The 19,256-nt window shown below is 34.7% G+C and overlaps 1 protein-coding gene across 4 annotated transcripts in view; it reads right to left on the reverse strand.

The window, feature by feature from the left end:
- Positions 1-19,256, reverse strand: part of CACNA2D1 (calcium voltage-gated channel auxiliary subunit alpha2delta 1) — a 363,361-nt gene that overhangs the window by 96,130 nt on the left and 247,975 nt on the right. For all 4 annotated transcript variants that reach the window (XM_063155623.1, XM_063155622.1, XM_063155621.1 and 1 more), the window contains exons 7-10: positions 15,805-15,936; positions 3,502-3,571; positions 2,594-2,644; positions 1,419-1,518 (exon numbers count right to left, since the gene is read on the reverse strand). In XM_063155623.1, coding sequence (XP_063011693.1) covers positions 1,419-1,518; positions 2,594-2,644; positions 3,502-3,571; positions 15,805-15,936 — 353 coding nt within the window. The remainder of the gene's footprint in view (positions 1-1,418; positions 1,519-2,593; positions 2,645-3,501; positions 3,572-15,804; positions 15,937-19,256) is intronic.

The following is a 19,256-nucleotide window of genomic DNA, read 5'->3' on the forward strand; positions in this document are numbered from 1 at the left end:
TGAACCTCTAAAGTTCATTCAAAGGGAAAAAATTCCCCTTATATATTGTAAGTAACAAACCCCTGGGGAAATATACTGTACAAAATACTGGGGGTTTCTGGTCCTTTTCTGACACAAATCCCAACCTCGAGGCCTCATTAGAATAATAGTGACCCTTAGCTAGTAAAATACTCACAGCCTAAGGAAGGCTTAGCATTAAGATGACTCTTTCTGGTCCTGGAGAAAATGGAACAAAAGAGTTTGGAATTATGTGTAAAACAAGAGGTAGTAGGGGTCTAGATATTCCAGCAGTGAAAACTGGCACACCTCCACTGAACATAGTAATCAATTTCCATCAGTTTAGATTACAAGCTTTTCTTTTTTTTTTTTTTTTTTAATTTAATTGGTGAAACTAAGAAGATTTTAACTTCCCGATATCATTACAGAGAAGCTTATTTCCTTTAGTAACTATAATTAAAAAAAAATCAAGGTGTTTTTATTTTTATTATTTACCGCAATTTAGACCAAGGAAAATGGTTTTATCCACTATTAAAAACTTTAACAAATGAAATACCATTGAGAATAAACACTTATCTGCTCCTTGCAGAAAGTTCTAGCTAGACTGTCAGAAAATCATGAAGCAATAAGTAGTTTTAAAAAATATTTCTTTCAGTTAGATTCCAGGTCTTTCTCCTCCAGGCTGGCTACAACATGAATCTGCAAGTTGAAAATTATCTCCAAAATCATTCCAGTTACTCATCATTGAGGCTGTCTGTTGTTATTAAGAATATGCCAGTGTTCTCATCTTAAATCCATAGAATCAAAACTCTACAGTTGAATAGCTTAATTAAAAAAAAAAATAAATAAAAAGCTTTTCCCAAGGCTAGAACATGACATCCAAGGTATTCTCCTAAAAATGGAAAATTTCCCATCCTTTCTTCATAGATTCTTCTCTCTATTTTATTATTTAATATGAGAAAAAATATTTTGCCACCCATCAAGTGGCGAAGAACTATAAAACTTTTCAGAAAAATTTATTGGGTAGATCAGATAAATGGCTCCACATCTACTGTCATTATGCATCAAACAACATGAGCAATCCAAATATCTTCTGTGTAGAAAATCTGGGAACCAGCAATTATTTCAAGAGGATTTGCATACACCAACCTAATGGGAGAGGCTTTATACAGACAATAGAATAATATTGGAAAGGAGAATTTGGCTCTGCAGGAGTTTATTTAAATTACTTTTGCCCTTCACTCAAATGTATATGCAATATCATATCGAGGACATTCATTTTTTTTATATAAGAAAGCAAATACAATATATTTTAAGTCTCTTTGCAGCTTAACATTCAAGTACCTCACGTCTGGTATTAAAAGTAGTTTGCTTTTGGCTTTGTTGACAATGCAAATTTTGTGGAAAGAACAGATACTCACTGAAACTACATTCACAAAGTCATCATCAGACAAGGTCTCCAACATCTCAATGACCGACGTGCGGATCAGCTTCAATGTCAACCCACTGACGCTCCCACTCCTGAAAAAATTCACAATGGAAAAGTTTAATTCATCAACTATTATGTAACATAGAAAGAAAATACAGAGCACCCACCTAAACACTAAAATTTTCAATTTTATAATAAATAAATAAAATTTATTCCTGAATTGTTCAACTCATCATTAGGGTTATTAAACTATTCATAATTATTAAAGTCCAAAATTGGCAGACAAAGTCCCAGTCCTGTGCCTCGGATGACATCATAATGCTGCATCTTTTACTCATTCCCTTTTCAAGGAATCTGAGTTTAACACCTTCAACCAACGCATTATCTAAACACTTTATACTCCTACACTCATATTTACAGCACTGGATTTCCAGAAACACCAATGACAGCTTCTTTGATTCAAGGCAAAACCTAAGCTGAAGTGAAGAAATAACAAATGTTGACAAAACTCACTGCTGATATGAAAGCACTTCACCACGTGTGAAAGCATTAAATGCAAATTCTGTGCCTGAGAAGCTTTTCAGCATAAAGCAATCCGACACATCAGGTTCAATGCTCTCTTCAGTCCCTCAACTTTGCCTACACCACAGAAGCCTTGCTGAGGCAGACAGCAAGTTTTTATGCATTTCTTTGCTTGCTTTCTAGCAATTTTTTATAGCAACTGAACTTGGCATTTTTTAAATCTGTATTGTAAAACACACGAAGTCCACATACATTCTTATCTGTCAGGTGCATTAAATCATTGTCACATCTATTGAAATGCTTCTAAGTAATTTGTTTTTAGGTTTGTGCTTTACAACAAAACCTGGCACACACAGGAGAAATATTCACTTGATTGCTGCAGTAATTAATAAGTTGAAAACAGAAAAATATTGAAGTGATTTAAATAAACATTTCCTTGCCTCTAGTTTAAATAACTTTCATGTTTAGTTTAGGCTTTTTGGAAATATTTCCTATTATGTATTTATTTTGCTCATACCAAGATTTTTGAAGCTTGCATACAAGACCCCTTAATTGCCTCTCTGTTTTTCAGCATACACAGATTTGTTCAATGTAGCCAAGTACTTTTACCCCACTAATGTCAGTATTCAGACATTAAATACTCACGCATCCACTAAAATAAGCATGTCCTTGGGAGATGCTGCTCCTTGGATATACCTGAAATAAAAAAAATTACATGTTTTACACAAAATTGCATAAGCATTCTTTTGTGTGTGACGGAAGACACTCTGGGATCTCTAAACACAAAGCAGCCGGACCAATGAAATCCTCCTGTTGTAGCTAGTACAAAACCCATGTGTTGTTTTTTAACCCATGTGTTGTTATTTCCTCTCTTGCGGTGTCACCCAGGTAAATCTAAGTCTAAACCACACTAGGGAAGGGTGGACATTGGATGGACTAATCAAAATTCACTGTTTTCATGCAACTGAAGAACAGGAATGCTGTTTCATAGCTACAGATCTTGATGACTGATGAATTATTACTCAGTCCAGCTTAGGCAGAAATAGTTAGTCCTTTAGAAAGAAAATATGTCCGACTACATCCAAGTATCAATGTGCTTTATGTCTTGAGAGGCTTGTATTAAAAAAACATGAGAAGTAATTCCACCTGGCTCCCATCTTTTACACATCTAGTGATTTTATTGCTGGTTTAAACCACTGAGGCATATTTTTAAATATTTGCAAAAATCTAGAAGAATGGTTCAGTCTAATATTCAGGATTATAAATGATTTTGACACAAAATCAGTTTTTAACTGTCTTACACCTATTTGGCAGTTAGCCTCCTATGAAAGTCTATGTAATCCAATTGTACAACTACTATAGTAGATATTGCATAACAAGGAGTATAATTTGAAATTTTTTTATTTAGAAAAACTAACAAGTTTAAAAGGAAAATAACAATATCTAAAATGAGTACCCTTACAGACATACAGAAAAAACATTTTTACAGTAATACCTAGAAAGTAAGCCATGTAAATATATATATCTACTGAACCTTTAAAAAGAAAGCTTACCATGGTCTTCTGCGTACATCATACAGATCTATTTTATTAGGTGTTCGACTTTTATCTACCCATGGGGAAGCTAAAAAGAAAAAATAAAAAATGTATGGAATAATATAAAACTTTATCTCAAGTATTTTAATTACAGCAATGTCATGAATCAGTATCGCAGACTTTGCACTATATAGATATCAACATTTCATGTAGATAAAAAATAGTCTGTATTTATGTAATATGTCGTTGAAATACCTAGACATCCTTATACCCATTGCCACATAATACAATGCAATAAAACTATGTATGTGTGTATGTAAATGTAAATGTATATGTATAAATGCATATGTATAAATGTATATGTATATGTATATGTATATGTATATGTATATGTATATGTATATGTATATGTATATGTATATGTATATGTATATGTATATGTATATGTATATGTATGGCCAAGTGTGTTGAAGAAACAGGTACTATAACTGACCACTGATTTCAATGGAACCAAAAATTCAACCAAAACACTTCAGACAATGAAACAACTTTTTTTAACAACTTATTTAATTAAAAAAATATTATTGCTATATATAATAATGGCGTCTCAGTTATGAGCCTAAATAATTGTTCACTGACTCAAGAGCTTTACCTAAAAATGCATATTAGAAAAGGAACATGAAAATAGCATATTCTCTGAAAAAAAAAGAGATGTAAATATTTATGTCTCTGTAAAGAAAATGCTAAAAATGATGGCCTTTTTCAAGTGCTTAATCTAGGCTTTACCATAATTTTCATCAAGGGTGGGAATTATTTCCTTACTGGAAGGTAAAACGACCCTTTCAAAACCATGTGACAGCTTAATGAACACAAATAAAAATGTGAAAAGCTACAGGGAATGAGATAATGTTCCACAATTTGTTCTCTCACTGTATGCCAAAAGCCTTGGGGGTGCTATTTCCTGACATCAATCATTTTTCTGTCTAGGAAATAAAGAAAGATATAGGCAGCTCCAAGATTCTTCCTGAAAAATAATATACCTTAGACAAAATGGGAGATTTATATCTTCACCCATGAATATAAAAGAAGCCATCAGCTTTGAGCAGCTGCCTATTTTTGATTTTACAAAATGAATCATTTCCTAAGAGACCAAACCATGATCTGGCCTATCACTTACTGGAACCTTTAAGCTCTGTAACCCACATTTACCAGCCACAGATAACACTGTGTATTGTTGCACACCAGAAGAACCTCAAAATCTATACCAGTATTGGCTATGATTTCGGACCAGACCACTTGAAAGGTCCTTTTGGGCCTGACAGCATAAAAGTATTTGAAATTTTCAGAAAGGAGAGAATTTAGTTTTTTTGAAATGGATATATGTTAAAATTCTAACTTAAGTATCATTACTTAGACATGCACAGGTTAAATCCACCAGTATTTTATTAGCCTACAAGGTTAGCACATGTTCAATGATGGATTTTTTTTTGGTCTTTGTCCAGGCTATCCTTCCCATAGAAATTCCATCTTTCAGATACGTTCCCTGAGACTTGCAAAATCTTCACGGAATATGTTCATTTCAGTTTGTTTTATGAGTGGTTTAGGTAAAATAGCAAGAATAAATCAAGATATTGACCAAGGCTGCCATATCTTTGCAAAAACTTGCAGTCATTTCAGTGACATCCAGTAAAAAGGCTGTGCCCTACCAAATATATCCCTCTTAATTGACACATATCTTGAACAGCCTTCATGAATACAGAATTATCTCAATTTATGATCTGGATTTATTTCAAAACAACAGAGAAAATTCAATTTACACTGGTAATGTTATTTTATTTCACACGAACGATAAGTTCAACTCCTTAAGTGCAATCTGTAAAGCAAAAGGATGGTGGTTCAAAGAGAGTTTGAAGGGAGGAGCTGAAGAAGGACATTTCCAACATCATCTTCATACACTACTGTGACAGCAAATGCTGACAGAGGTAGTCATTTAAAGCTGAACAAATGTTCTACAGGCAGAATGACAGAATGGCCCTTTAGCTAACATAAATTAGCTACTGAAAACCATCATAGGAACATTTAGCTGGAATTCATCAGATATCACAATCTTCACATCTTAACAACAGGGTAATTTTTCTGAATCTAAACTAACATTTACAGAAGTATGAGTTAAGATTTCATTTTAGCTGTGCAGCAGAAGACCATGAGAAATAATTCAGATACTTTTTTCTGCCAAATTTGAGAGCTACAAATACATGTTAATGTAACACCACCTCATAGGTAAGCACATCACATTCTTAAGGCTAACATCAGTTTTCTCAACAATGCCCTTCAGAACCTTTAGACCAAACAGCATGTGGCAAACATTTCAGAAACATGAAGAAGCAAAATTTATACCCACTTGAACACCTAATAATTTGAAATGCCTGAAATGTTCCCTAGTATTCCTAAAAGCACCAAATTATTGTATAACCACACTTGAGGGTTTTTTAATTGGAAAAAAATCTCAACAGATTTTAAAATTCCTTTTCTTTTGTTTTGTTTTTTAAATATGGAAAGGATGTTCAAAACTTCAGGTTGAGACAGTAAAATGAAGGATGTGAAGACATTTTTTTCCAAACTGATCTACAGCAGAATTCCTTTGGTAAAACCTTGAGCTGCTAAACCTGGACTCAGTTCTACCATAGCTTTTCAGTAATAGCCAGGATTGCACTGAGGCCCACACTGTCTCTTTTTGAATACATCTATATTAGCAGCTTAAAAAGAACAATGGAAAGGAAGCCATTCATGAGAACTAGGCTATAAACTCTAATAACAGTATAATTACACACAAAGTAAACTGAGCAGATCCCACTCAGCACACTACTTACAGCCTATCTGCTCCTTCTCTCATGGAGATTTAAATGAGATTGTGAATGGTAACAGAGCTTTACTTTTGGGCAGATAGGCACAGAGGTGAGCACAACTAAATTCTACTTTTTGCTCATTAGCATGGCTCTTGCAGTGCACCCAGTCCTGGAATGACAGTCTGCAGCTTCAGGGCGATCTGCAGAAGGTCTTTAAAAACATTATTTATTACCATGCTGTTAAACCACTATTTCCTGTGCCACGGGTCAATAAGTTTTGTTTTCCTAATAAATATATTATTTTCTTTCCAGAAAAAATGCAACAAGCTTCTATATGCTTAAGTTTCAATGACTGCACGATTTATCACAGGATATTAATGGCTGCTGGGTCATGCACTAATTAAGATATATAATGTATAATGAGAAAATTTGTTCTATTGATCTTTCTGATGGTTTCTACAACAATTTACATAATCTAGTAGAAAGTCTCTGCAAGGCTCTGGCTCTGCACAACATAAATAAGGAGTCAGCCCTTAGTATCTGAAATTTCATTCACAGCAAAGAAGTGCTGAATTCCCTCTCCAAACTCAAGAATTAACATGACTAAATTACCCATTCCTCATAGTCTCTATCTGGAATAACACTTTTAATTTTAGATGGCTTTGAATGGCCTGATGTGTTTTCACTGGTTTTAGTAACATTCTGAGTATTTATGGATATTGTTGAAATTGTTTTTAGTAGGAAACTGAAATTCCCTTACAATGTTTGATCTCCAGTGATCAATTTTAACTTATCCTGATTTAATATTTTTAAAACAACCTTTTTAAAAGATGATAAATTCTTTCTATGTAAAAATAAGTAAGTATGTATTAATAATTTTACAGGAAATAATTAGAAGGGATGGAGACAAATGAAAGAGATATGCTGTGTTTTTGGCCCATATACAGATCACACTATAAAGCCATTTGGGGAAACTGGCTTATACCTTACTGACAAAAGCTGTTATGTGGTCTAAAATAAAAGCAAAATGAAAACCACAAAAACTATTATTCCAATTCCCCCTCAAAAACTTAAATTGATCAAGGACTTTGAGATTTACAGTTTTGTTTATATAACATTTTTAATAAGGTTGTTTGGAACCTGGTTAACCAATATCTTCAAGAAATCAGCCTCATCACAGTTCATTGTTGCATTAGAGCATTTTTGAGCTATGTCAACACTTCACAGTTCTCTGGTGCATACATCAGGTTTTACTCATGTTCCCTTTTGATGATTTTCCTGTTTGGCATGTGGATAGATTTGATACTTTATAAATTATTAATTAGGTTTGATATCCCTCCCATTTCTGTTTGCGTTATTGAGATACAAGGACTGGATATAATTCAAGCAAGAGCAAGCCTTGTTTTTCTGTTATTTCTGCACATTTAGAGTAGAAATCCTCAGGTTTGTTGGTTAAAAGCAGAACCAATTAATGCACTATAGAGACTGTCACAGCATAGAGCCTAAATGAAAATATTTGTTAGGAAAGGAAGACTTGGTTACAGCCTCCCATTCTGAATTCATGAGGTAATTCCAGAGGCATAGGTGAGTGTCAAGAGAGAAAATATCTTGAAAGTTCTTCCCTGTTCTGCTGGTTAGGTATGCATGTGCAAGGAACAGAGAGGCAGAGATGAATTATTAACAGCTTTACATCCCTTTACATTATTAACACATTTGAGAAAAGAGGCTAAAAGCTGATATTAAGATAGGTAACAAACACCAATTATCAAATCCCAGGCTGCATAATTTTATTTTGATTCAAACTCCAAATTTTATCTTGCAATGTCTCAAATTAACATTCACGTGGATATTCAAAACAACCAAAACCACAGATTATTCAATTCCCTGAGCCAGATTTAGCAAAGTCTTCTCAGATGGAGCAAAGGCATAAGATACAGAATATACTTTGCTGATATTTCATAATTCTGTTAGTGAACTTATGTGAACAAAACTGATTTTAGATATGTGATAGCCCAGACTATTTGAGAAATCTGATACTCCTCAATTTTCTACTCAGAAAGAAGTAATTTGAATTTCAGTGTAGCAGCATCACTTTTGTAGAATTACTTAGCTGTTTTTCAGTAAAAGGTGAGACATGGTAGCTAAAAAAAAAAAGCAGGCATAACTGTAAAAGCCCCTAACATTAATAATCATAAAGTGTTTTCAACTGCTATAATTAGTAGTCAGGATATCTATATCATAATGGTGCCTTGGATTAATTCTGGTTAGTACCATCCTCCCAAGAGAGAGGTTGTTACAGACCAGCTCTGTGCTACCACACCAGATGTTCAGTCAGGACTGAATGCAGCCATTCCACTGTGATTTTCTTTTCTTAGTGACTGAAATTGCCAAAACCTTAAAATGTGTTCAGGTAAAATCTAAGTTATACAGGTCTGTGCAATATCTTCAGTAACAATACAGAAAAGAGAGGATAATAATAATGAGGTTTTGTAGAATGTATTACCCATGTGATAATGGGTGATTATGTTATGTTATGAATACTGCACTCAGTTTTAACACAAAGCAGTTAAGCAAAGATTTGATATGGGAATAGTCCATACACAAACAAATATATTGATTTTTGATCCCTATGTAACAAAACACCCAAGAGTGATTAGAATGTGCAATACCTGCTGCAGTTTGCCACTTCAAATGAACCTCTTTCTGTTATCTTATTTCAGAGAAAACATTTCTCTTTCTGCATGTATAAACTGAATTTCATCCTAAACATCTTGCTTGCATTAGTTTCACCTGGACTAGAGACCATGTCCCAAAGAGGGCTGGAGTATCAGAGCTTGAGAAGAAGAAGAAGAAGCAACAAGCTGTTTTGTTGGCTGTGTAGTGGTTTTATTTTTTCTTCTATAAAAGCACATTCTGGCGATTTAAATCTGTATCATAAAGACACAAAGATGGCATGACTTTCAGCATGAAGGCATGGTGACCTGCAGTATGTAATTTCATTAACTCAGAAATAGCAGACTATCCTGTAACTCGGTGGATCTGCCTGTGTAACTGCAAAATTCATCACATCAGTTTTGTAAAATGGGCCATAACTGAACTCACTGTAAGATTTTTCATATCATGAAATGTAGTGAGGTGGGTGCCAATCACTTCTCTCAAGTAACAAGGGACCAGGATGAGAGGGAACTGCCTCCAGTTGTGCCAGGGAAATTTAAATGGGATATTAGTAAACATTTCTTGCCAGAAAGGATTGTGAAGCATTGATACATGCAGTGCAGGGAAGTGGCAGTCACCATCCCTGGAAGTTAAAAAAATGTGTGGATGTGCCATTTGAGGACATGGTTTAGTGGTAAAGGTGGTGGTGGGGCTGGGTTGATGGCTACACTTGATGATCTTAAAGGCATTTTCCACCAAAAATTCTATGAGTATGGTTAGATGCAAATCATGTCAGTTCCTGTTCCTCCCTCACAGATTTCAAAGGAAAAAAGTAAACAACACTCAAAGAGGCTTATTTCTATGAAAAAGTAGAAGTATCTGCCTCACACACACTAATTGCACTAATTGATAATTTATAAGCTGCATTACCAGGAAAGTGTTTGTGGTTTTACTTTGTTTGCCTACTTTAAAGGCTCCTTTAAATGTTGAGCTGTTAACAGGAACTAACAGCTATAAAATATAAAAGTTTTGCGAAAAAGAAAAGTGACATTCTCAGTTTTGCAAGGCTTTTGATTCATTTTCTATGGATTTTTCAGGCTTTCCAGTCTCTCGGTACCTGCTTCAGTAATTACTTTCTCTGGAGAGCTCAATATCATGGCCACAACACTATTGCTTGCCATTAATTGCTAACACAAGAGCAGCTGTGCACAGCAAGTTCTTCATTTTGAGAGATACCATTTTATTTTATTAGAAATTGATTTTTAAAGCTCTTCTATTATTAATTTGTCTAAGCAGGGAATGCTCTAATAGCTAAGTGAAACTTGATTCACTAACATCTAGAAACAGGTTAAGGGTTGGTTTTTTGGGTTGGTTTTTTTTTTTGGTTGGTTGTTTTTAAATGAAGGATAAGAGATAATCCTTATTCTGATAGCTCTGTTCTATCTATATTTTTAATCCCAAATTTTGAAGACTTTAGGGACAAGATTATTTTTCTGAAAAATCATCACTGAAGTGCTGCTTTCTTTATGTGTTTTTCTATTTAATACCTCATAAGCTCAATTTCCATAGGAATACCCTAGTAAAATACTGGCATGAGCAATGCAAAGATATTTTTTCTAATTAATTAAAATTTCCATCATATTACACCTATTTATCACATAGATAAACAAAGGAAGACTAAGTAGAAGGCAAGGCTGCAGTAAAGAAAAGGAAGGATGCAATGGCTCTGTTCACTGTACTCTTCAGTACTGATATGACAAAGTGGAGATTACCAGACCTGCTGATATTTAAACTGAATTTAAATATGAGTTAACATACTGCTATGCATACCCCTGGCTTGAATACCTAACCTTCAGAGGATCACTGAAGAGGACATTTTTTCTCTCTATACCTGTTTCTTTTATCTGCAAAATGAGGACAAAAGGATGTTTTCATTAGTTCTTTAACCAGAAGTGTTCTGCAGATGAAAACTTGTGTTTTATGTGCCGTGCAGCATGTATTTGACTTGTAGCTTAGCACAAAATAATCCAGGTGTCTCTGAGAACAGAAAGTCTCCTGGAACAAAAGTGGAGAACTTTGCAGTATTTAAGAAAGCAAACAGCATTCAGTGCTGTCCATTGGGAAAAGCTGCCAGCACACGTTGTCCCTTCAGTCACACCATGGGGCTGTCTAAAGAATTCCAATATAACTCTGACTTACCCTGTTTAATAACACAGATACATCTTTAAGCTGAGGGAGTTGATGAACTTACAAATCACAGGTGTACATGATCAGATATACTTAAAGTAAGAATTCTTCTCTAATATAGGTAATACAGGTAAGTTCAAATGAAGAGGACAAGTGTGTGTGTCTAGGTGATGTGGTAAGAGAAGGGTGTGGAGCTGCAGGTTGGACTCTGCTTTCTTCTCTGTGAAAGACCCCAACAAAAAGACTCCACAAAGTCTTTTTGTGGAGAGAAGTCACAGATCCATGCAGAAGCCTGGGAGACTGGAAGACATATCTTTTGCCAGAATTAATTGCCAGAAATACCATATTTTGAACATAAGCTTTCAGCTGAACTTCCCATACGCCCTTGTTAAATTTCCAGGTAGAATTGGGAAGATTTGGCGCAGGTGGGAACAGGATAGTATTTCTTTCTCGTTTTTGTTTGTTTGTTTGTTTTGATTTGTTTGTTTGTTTGTTATGAATTGACTCAACTTTTCGGATCTTGGCCAAGTGTGGCACAACCTCACCTTCAGACCTTTGGTCACTGCAGACCAAATACTGTCCCAATGTGCCTATGTTCAGCATTTCCATATAAAAGATGCTGAATCTACTCAAACATCATCATGCCACTGTTATGGATATTTGTAACCCGCTGGCTGAAATCTGAAACTATCAGCACTATCAGTCTCCCTATCAGTATTATCCTTTCTAAAATCACCCTTGGGAAAATTATTATTTAGTGTACTTCCCTGAGAGAGCTGAGTCTGTGCTGCTGATCAAACAGCTTTTACTAAACATTCATCTAAATCAGGAATGTGTTTTCTTTTCAGTAATCCTATGCAACCAATTTTTCTTAAGTAGATTTATTACTGTACCTAGAAAGCCTCCTCTATCATATTTATCCACAAATAAATGTCTGCTGTCTGCAATCCAAAAAAAAAAACCCAAAACAAAAGTACCCCAAAAAGACCCAACAAAAGGAACAAAGGGAGAGATGGTATCTGGTAAAAGGCACATAAATACAAAGTTGTTTTTAAAGTTTGTTTAATTAGTATTTGCTGCAGTGTAAATAGTATGCCTCCCACTGCAGTATTTTAATGAAACATTGATTAACAATTATAATCCTACTTATGCCTATAATTAAAAAGAATTTCATGATTAAAAGAGGAACTGGTTACCTTATACCTACTCTTCCAAGTAGTCCACCAAAAAAATTTTATTAAATTGTTCTTTTAGATAGCTGCTTTCTAAACCTGGATAGATGCCCCACAAAATGTAAGTAACTTAATATCTGTCAAATCATATTAAACTACTTTAATTAAATTAATTTATTTTTGAGCAACAGATTTGATCAGTGCTCTGTGGTTAATTATAAATTAAATCTGAAACATGATCTATATTAAAATACCATACTGTCCACACAGCACCAACAAAACACTACATATGCAAGTCCACAGATGACAGATTCAATATTTATAAAAAACCAGAAAAGGTTTCAATTGGATTGGAATAAATTGCTAATTTCAATGATATTAATAAATCACTGCTAGATTACTGCTTTTATTTTGAAACAAAAACTACTGAAACCCTCTGTCTGGACGAGAATTAGTCAAGAGTCATCTTAAAATGACATCTTAAAAGCCAATACAGGGTTCTGGAATTAGACTCATAAAGTCAAATAATTAGGCAGGTAGATGTACATCTACTGCTACTACGGAGAAAGCAATTCAACATTTAAAATAATTTGGGCTCTCTTGCCCTGTTGCAGAGAATCCAACTTCTGAACTTAGTGACTCACAGTTTTACCTAAGAAACTCCTCTGGTTTTGTTTACTGTTTTCATAATACTGACTTTCAGTAGTGTTTACATAAAAGAGTCCCACAAAATACATTTCAACTTCCTTCCACAGCACTTTTGAAAACTGGCCCTGATTCTTGAGCTATACATTAATGATGGAAAACTGTCTGCTTGCAGGAAAAAAGGCTGGAAATTTCTAATATTATTAAATAATATTATTAAATTTAAGTTACCTAAAATTATTAATCATATATTTTTAAAATAAATTCAATGAATTGACAATTTTTTGTCTGTTCACTTTTTATAACAATTTGACATATTTTAACTGTAATTAAGAATCTATGCATTTTAATTTTGGGTTTTGATATTTCCAAATTCTTTCACAAATATCATCACTGTGGAAAAATTCATCATTTTGACACAGGCTTTCCAAAGGCCAATATAATGAAGCAATTTTTTTACAATTTATAATATAATTTTCAAAATGCAAATGTGAAAAGCATCCACTTCAGCATATGAAACCTAAATTAATTTTTAGAACATCTGTTGCGTCAGCAAACTGAGATAAAGTTTACAAGAGAGGAATGGAGAGCCTTGCACAAAGATCTATTATACAAACCTAAAATGTAAAAGGCTGTTCAATTTGAGTTACAATGGGAAGCAGATGCACAAAACAACAGACATAACCTACAGAGTATCAAACTGCTCCACACTGTGTATGTATGTCCAGCATTTAAGAACTGGGGAATTACTTAGGAATTTATGAAGTTATGTTCTGACAGAATTGGACACCCATTAAATACTTAGCTGTGGAATAAATAGTAGGTGTGAGTATCTGGGCTTTACACTAAATTTAAAATTGTGTTTAGGTGAAGTATATACAAGTAACATTTGCACCTGCAAAAGAGAGAAAAGCTGCTCCCATTTTATACAGGTATTTTAAGGAAGAATGCATAGAGATTTTCAGGCTCCTGTGTTGTGTTGGTGAACTACTGGAGTAGACAGGTTAGCTAGATATAAGAATCTATTTTTAAATATATGGGAGTTATTTTCAAGTGAAATATTATTTCCTAGAGATTGGCTGAGAGATATATTTAAGAAACATTCTTTTTCAGTACTAAAAAATCATCACATAGTGCTGGCCCCACACATGATGGTAGATCCCAAAAGCATTGGAAGAGTTGGAGAACAAAATAAATAATAAATTTGCATTTTCAATATTTTTTTTCTGCAACATCTCCCTGTATTTATTTCATGATCATCCAGCATGACAAAACAAACAGGATTCAAGTGCTCTGAAATATTCTTCCTGTAAAGTAGCCTGAGGCAGTTTCCCTGCCTGTGCTAGCACTTGCGCTAATGATACAATAACAGCTTCAGAATAATCCCCTTCGCCCTCAGAAACACTAACAATCTTGTATAAACAGGAGAGAAAGGTTCTCAAAATTCTTCCTCAGGCAGTTGTAGGCATGAGTCAACATGCTTCACACAACACATTGTTGTGTGTGTAGTGGACGCATTATTCAGGCTTTGATAAGAGCATCACTTAACAACAGCAGCAGCACAGGTCTTGCCATAAAACAAGGCTTTCCATTATATAGCAAACAACAAAAATCAAATTCAGGCTACTCATTATCTAAATTCAGTAAAATATACATCTATTTAAATTAATTAGTGTGATCAAGTGATGAGATTCTTTGGTGAAACAGATGCTGGTTGAAGTAATCAAGTAGAATTGGCCTTAGCTCTAATTGCAAAGATGTACCTGTCAAGGGTTGTGGATTCTGAGAGAAATGAACATAGCATGGTGTACTCACATTTTCACTGATGTTAAACATGACTATATGTCTAATTTCCACATCACTATCTTTAAAACTAGACAAGTACAAAAAGGTCACTTGCAAATATTCAAGTGATTATTTACACAAGATATAGAAAATAAAAGAAAAAAAAATTAAAATCTTCTGCTTTTCAAAGGACATAATCTTCTGTTGTTTTTACTTAAAAAATACTAATTACATATTTCACTCCCAGTTCCTTCCCCCTCATGTTAGCTTTATGCCAGAATAATTTTACAGTCCTTGAGTGTGTAGTTCTTATATAAAGAAACAGTGCCCATGTAAAAAAGCAAGATTCAGTTATATTTCACTGCTCATAGATAATTCAGAATATTTTCAATGCAATAAATGGCATAGCAGAGTTGTCTAGTGTAGAAACCCAGGGCACTGGGAATATTTCTCTGCCTGTTCTGGGGTGCCCTGACCCCCAGGGGAACACTGACTTTGACCCTCATTCAGGGAGAAAGTTTCCTAGACTTCAAGATAGACTGGGAATCCACAAAAGTGTGAAATAGATGGTAGAGAGTAGTGTAGGTGTATCAATAGGTGAGCAATATAGGTTTGGGGATTTTTATTATGTTGTGGATGGAAAAAAGATGGACGGAACAGGGTGTCATCCTGGGTTCCTTATTTATGCTTCTTCTTCCTTCTTCTTCATGGGTTTGGGTGGCATTTTGTAATTGGGAAGAAATTATGCACTGTGGGCTCTTTGGGATCAGTTATTGGGTTAAAAGGAAAAATAATCTAGGTGTCAGTTCTTAATTGGATAGTTTAGTCTTAAAAGACCTTTCAACAAGAGATTGTTGGCCATTTTGTGCCTTCTAATGAAAGGCTGCCAAACTGACAGTAGTGAGGCTGTTTCACTGATAAGAAATAACAAACTCTTGAGTCTGAGCATGAATTACTGTCTCAAGTGCCTTCAATCCAGACCCAGAAAAACCAACGACTGGTACCCCCACAGTCTAGGACAGTTCAGTTACCTGGGTAATACCTTGCCAGGCCAGTGGCACTGCCAAAAACCTGCCATAATAACGTGGGGTCCTCCTCCCGGTTCCGCTTGAACACGTCGTCCAGGGCCGCCGTCCAGTTGAGTTCATTTAACACGATCGTTGCTGTCAAAGACAAAGCAAATCTGTTATTAGAAAGTCACATCCTAGCAAAGGAAGCAACAGCTACAAAAAAGCAAGCTGCAACATTAAGAAAGTGATAAGATTTAATGTAACTAATCCAGAAATTAAATAAGAAACACACTTGTTTTCCTTGGGCATTTTCTTTAAATTCCTCACACTATCTTCTTCCTGTTGCATTATTTGCATGCCATGGTCCTTGGTTTATTTGCACAGACAACTGTCACCCTGTTCTTCTATCCTTCTTCTAAGTCTTCTGATGTTTACATTTTTGTAATGGAGTTTCTCATGCACTTTTCATGTAAATAATGATTGTTTTGCATTATTTTCTGGAGGAGGAAAGAATTGATGGCTTGACCAATGTGGTTGGAGAGGCAGCAATTTCATCCTCCAATTCAGGGTCACTTTTGGAATTCCATAAATATTGAGGTTTGGAAATAAACGTGCCCATTTTTGCCTTGGACATCTCAGCATGTCAGTGTCGCTCATTTCATGTCATATTGAAACAGACAATATCTTCTAAAATTACTTATTTTCTGAGATGTCACTCTAATTGCACCTCCCAACCACAGAGAAGACTGTTTACAGAAAAACAAATGCTGGCTAATTACAGTGTACTGCAATAAGAATGAGTAGAATGGCATCAACAAAAGTAGGTATATTATAAATGAAACAGAGATGTCCCTTTCAAAATGGATTATACGGGAAAAAGACACTGATGAGTTATTGCTACTATTAAGGTGAGGCTTTATGAACAGCAGTGCTCATTAGCACACACTAAAAAGATCTTAATATTCATAGATCTGGGCTCTGACACTAAGGACAGCAAAGTGAATGTTAACATTTATGAGTTGGGTGAATTAACTTAAAATACAAGAAAAGTCACATTTCAGCTAAACAGTGTTTCTATGTTGCCAGTTACACAGAAACTTACATTCATAAAGATCTCCTGTACCAATACTTGTTTTAATCAATGAAATAGTTTATATCATTAAACCAATATGGAATATTTAAACATGTTCTATACCTTCTTTAGAAAGACCTATATTGGGAAACTTTAAAACTGAACATTAAATGATCAACACTGTTGCACTAAAGAATCAATGTACTAGATTCAGTAATCAATAAAATTGCATTGTGAAACAAAACACCTTATGATAAATCATGCTTTTCACCTCAATCACTTGTAAGTATTTCATTAATTCTTCTCCTTCCCCCACCGCCAGTTTTAGGTAATTTCAAATGCAGAGTTATTTTTGAAAAGCAAAGGCTTTTTGATAGTTTCTTCACTAATTATTTCTTTTGTGTTGCATACTGGATTGTAAGCAATATTTCTGAAACTGAAGCATCTAGTTCAGCAAGCCAAGAGTGGAAAGGAACCTAGAAGAATAAAAACCTTTGAAAAGAGCTAAAGATGTAGGTATAAATCCAATGAAAAGTGCCACTTGCCATAGAGATCCTGCTTACGTTACGGTATTGCACACAGGAAAGAAAATTCATCTTTTGTAAATGGGCAAGTCAAGCTGAAATAAAACCAATTCACATTTAAAGGACCTGAGTGGCATTACAGAGAAAAATTTGGTATGTAGGTTCACATTCTAGCCCCCTGCTACATAGGAAAAAAAAAGATAAAAATAAGGATGGATTGAAAGTTAACAGTTTACAGCCCATTTCCAAAGTAAGGCTCTTAAAAGGTACTAGAGAAATGAGATCACAACATTAAACTTTACAAGGTTGTTTTTAAAGGTTAAGGAGAAAATTGCTACACCATGTATTTTGCAGAAAGGTTTATCTGTTCTTTTTCAGAGTAGTTTTAAGATATTAACCTCTCAAGAGATAGCTTTCTGAAGAAATATCAAATGAAATTTCCAGCTCTTGAGATTTCCTGTAAGCAATAAGCTTTTATTATATACCTCTCTTTTTGTCAAGTAGATAATTATAAATAAATATATGTTTATGTAAAGAAGAAAAAATCCCTGAGGCACCATGAGATGTTAATTATAATTTTTAAATGGTTACTGTTCAATTATGTCTTAGATCCCGTTTGACCTGCTGTGTAATTAAAGATTATGCACAGACTCTCTAAACTTGACTTTGTGTCAGAACTGGCCTCCAGAAGGCTCCATTAAGTCATTAGAAGCTTTGTCAGTTTGGTAGACAGGATATTTTCAGTTTGATTTTGTTTCTTTTCATGCTACCGTTTTCTGTTTGGAGGGACAGGTACCAATGTCTTCACTCTTGTGACCAGTGAGGGGACTCAAGAAGAAAACGGGGAGCTGAGTCAGGGAAGGTTTAGGTTGGGTATCAGGGAAAGGTTCTTCATCCAGAGGGTGGCTGAGCACTGGAACAGGCTGCCCAGGGATGGGATTACAGCCCCAAGCCTGACAGAGTCCAAGAAGCCTCTGGACAATGCCCTAAAGGAACACAGGTCATGGAGCCAGGAGCTGGAATTAATAACCCTGATGGGTCCCTTCCCACCTAGTATATTTTATGATTCTATGGTTGCAATATCGCCCAAAAATTATTGCAAAGAATTATATCTGTATGCACACACCTCTGCACATACAAAGTCATATATATGCAAATATATATATCAAATAAATACATACCAAAAAAAGGAGATGGTCTACAGATAGTAAAATAACTAAATACTGAAGTGTCAAATCCAAGAACCAGAAATGATAATTTTTTTCACTTTATTAGACTTGTTGAAATTAGGCTATAAAGTAAGAGATAAGGATTACTAGGTCTTGTGTGTATTATTTGTGGGGAAGTGATGCTCTACGGTGAGATTTAAGAGTTTTGTGATTTTATTTATGTCCCACTTTCCCCTTCCTCCTCCTCCTCTATAACTTTCTCCTGGAGATAAATACAACAGCCTAGAAAAAAAATCCAAGAACTACAGCAAAGGGAAAAAAAACCCAAAACCCTCAAATGGCCCAAGTAATGAAGCTGGAATTAAAAAAATAAATACTGTTGAATTCAAGAAAAGTAACAAGAACAGAGCATCTTAACAGAAGGAAACTGTAATAAATATGGAAAAAAGGCTACTAACAGTTTGCAATATATTCCTATTCTGCAATACTGCAGATATTCCAGCACCCCAGAAATTCACAATTAAGTGCCCAAGTATTATTTCTGTAATAAACAATAACACATGACTCAGCATATATAACCTTCTTCTTAATTCACTTTCTCATTATGAGAAAAAAAAATTGTGTTTGGAACAGAAACACAGTTTATTTGGTGGGACTGATACTCAAATGATTGTATGATCATTAAAATAATAATTCCTGGAGTGGTTT

The sequence above is a fragment of the Melospiza melodia genome, chromosome 4 (genome assembly GCF_035770615.1).
Source record: "Melospiza melodia melodia isolate bMelMel2 chromosome 4, bMelMel2.pri, whole genome shotgun sequence".
NCBI classification, from domain to species: domain Eukaryota; kingdom Metazoa; phylum Chordata; class Aves; order Passeriformes; family Passerellidae; genus Melospiza; species Melospiza melodia.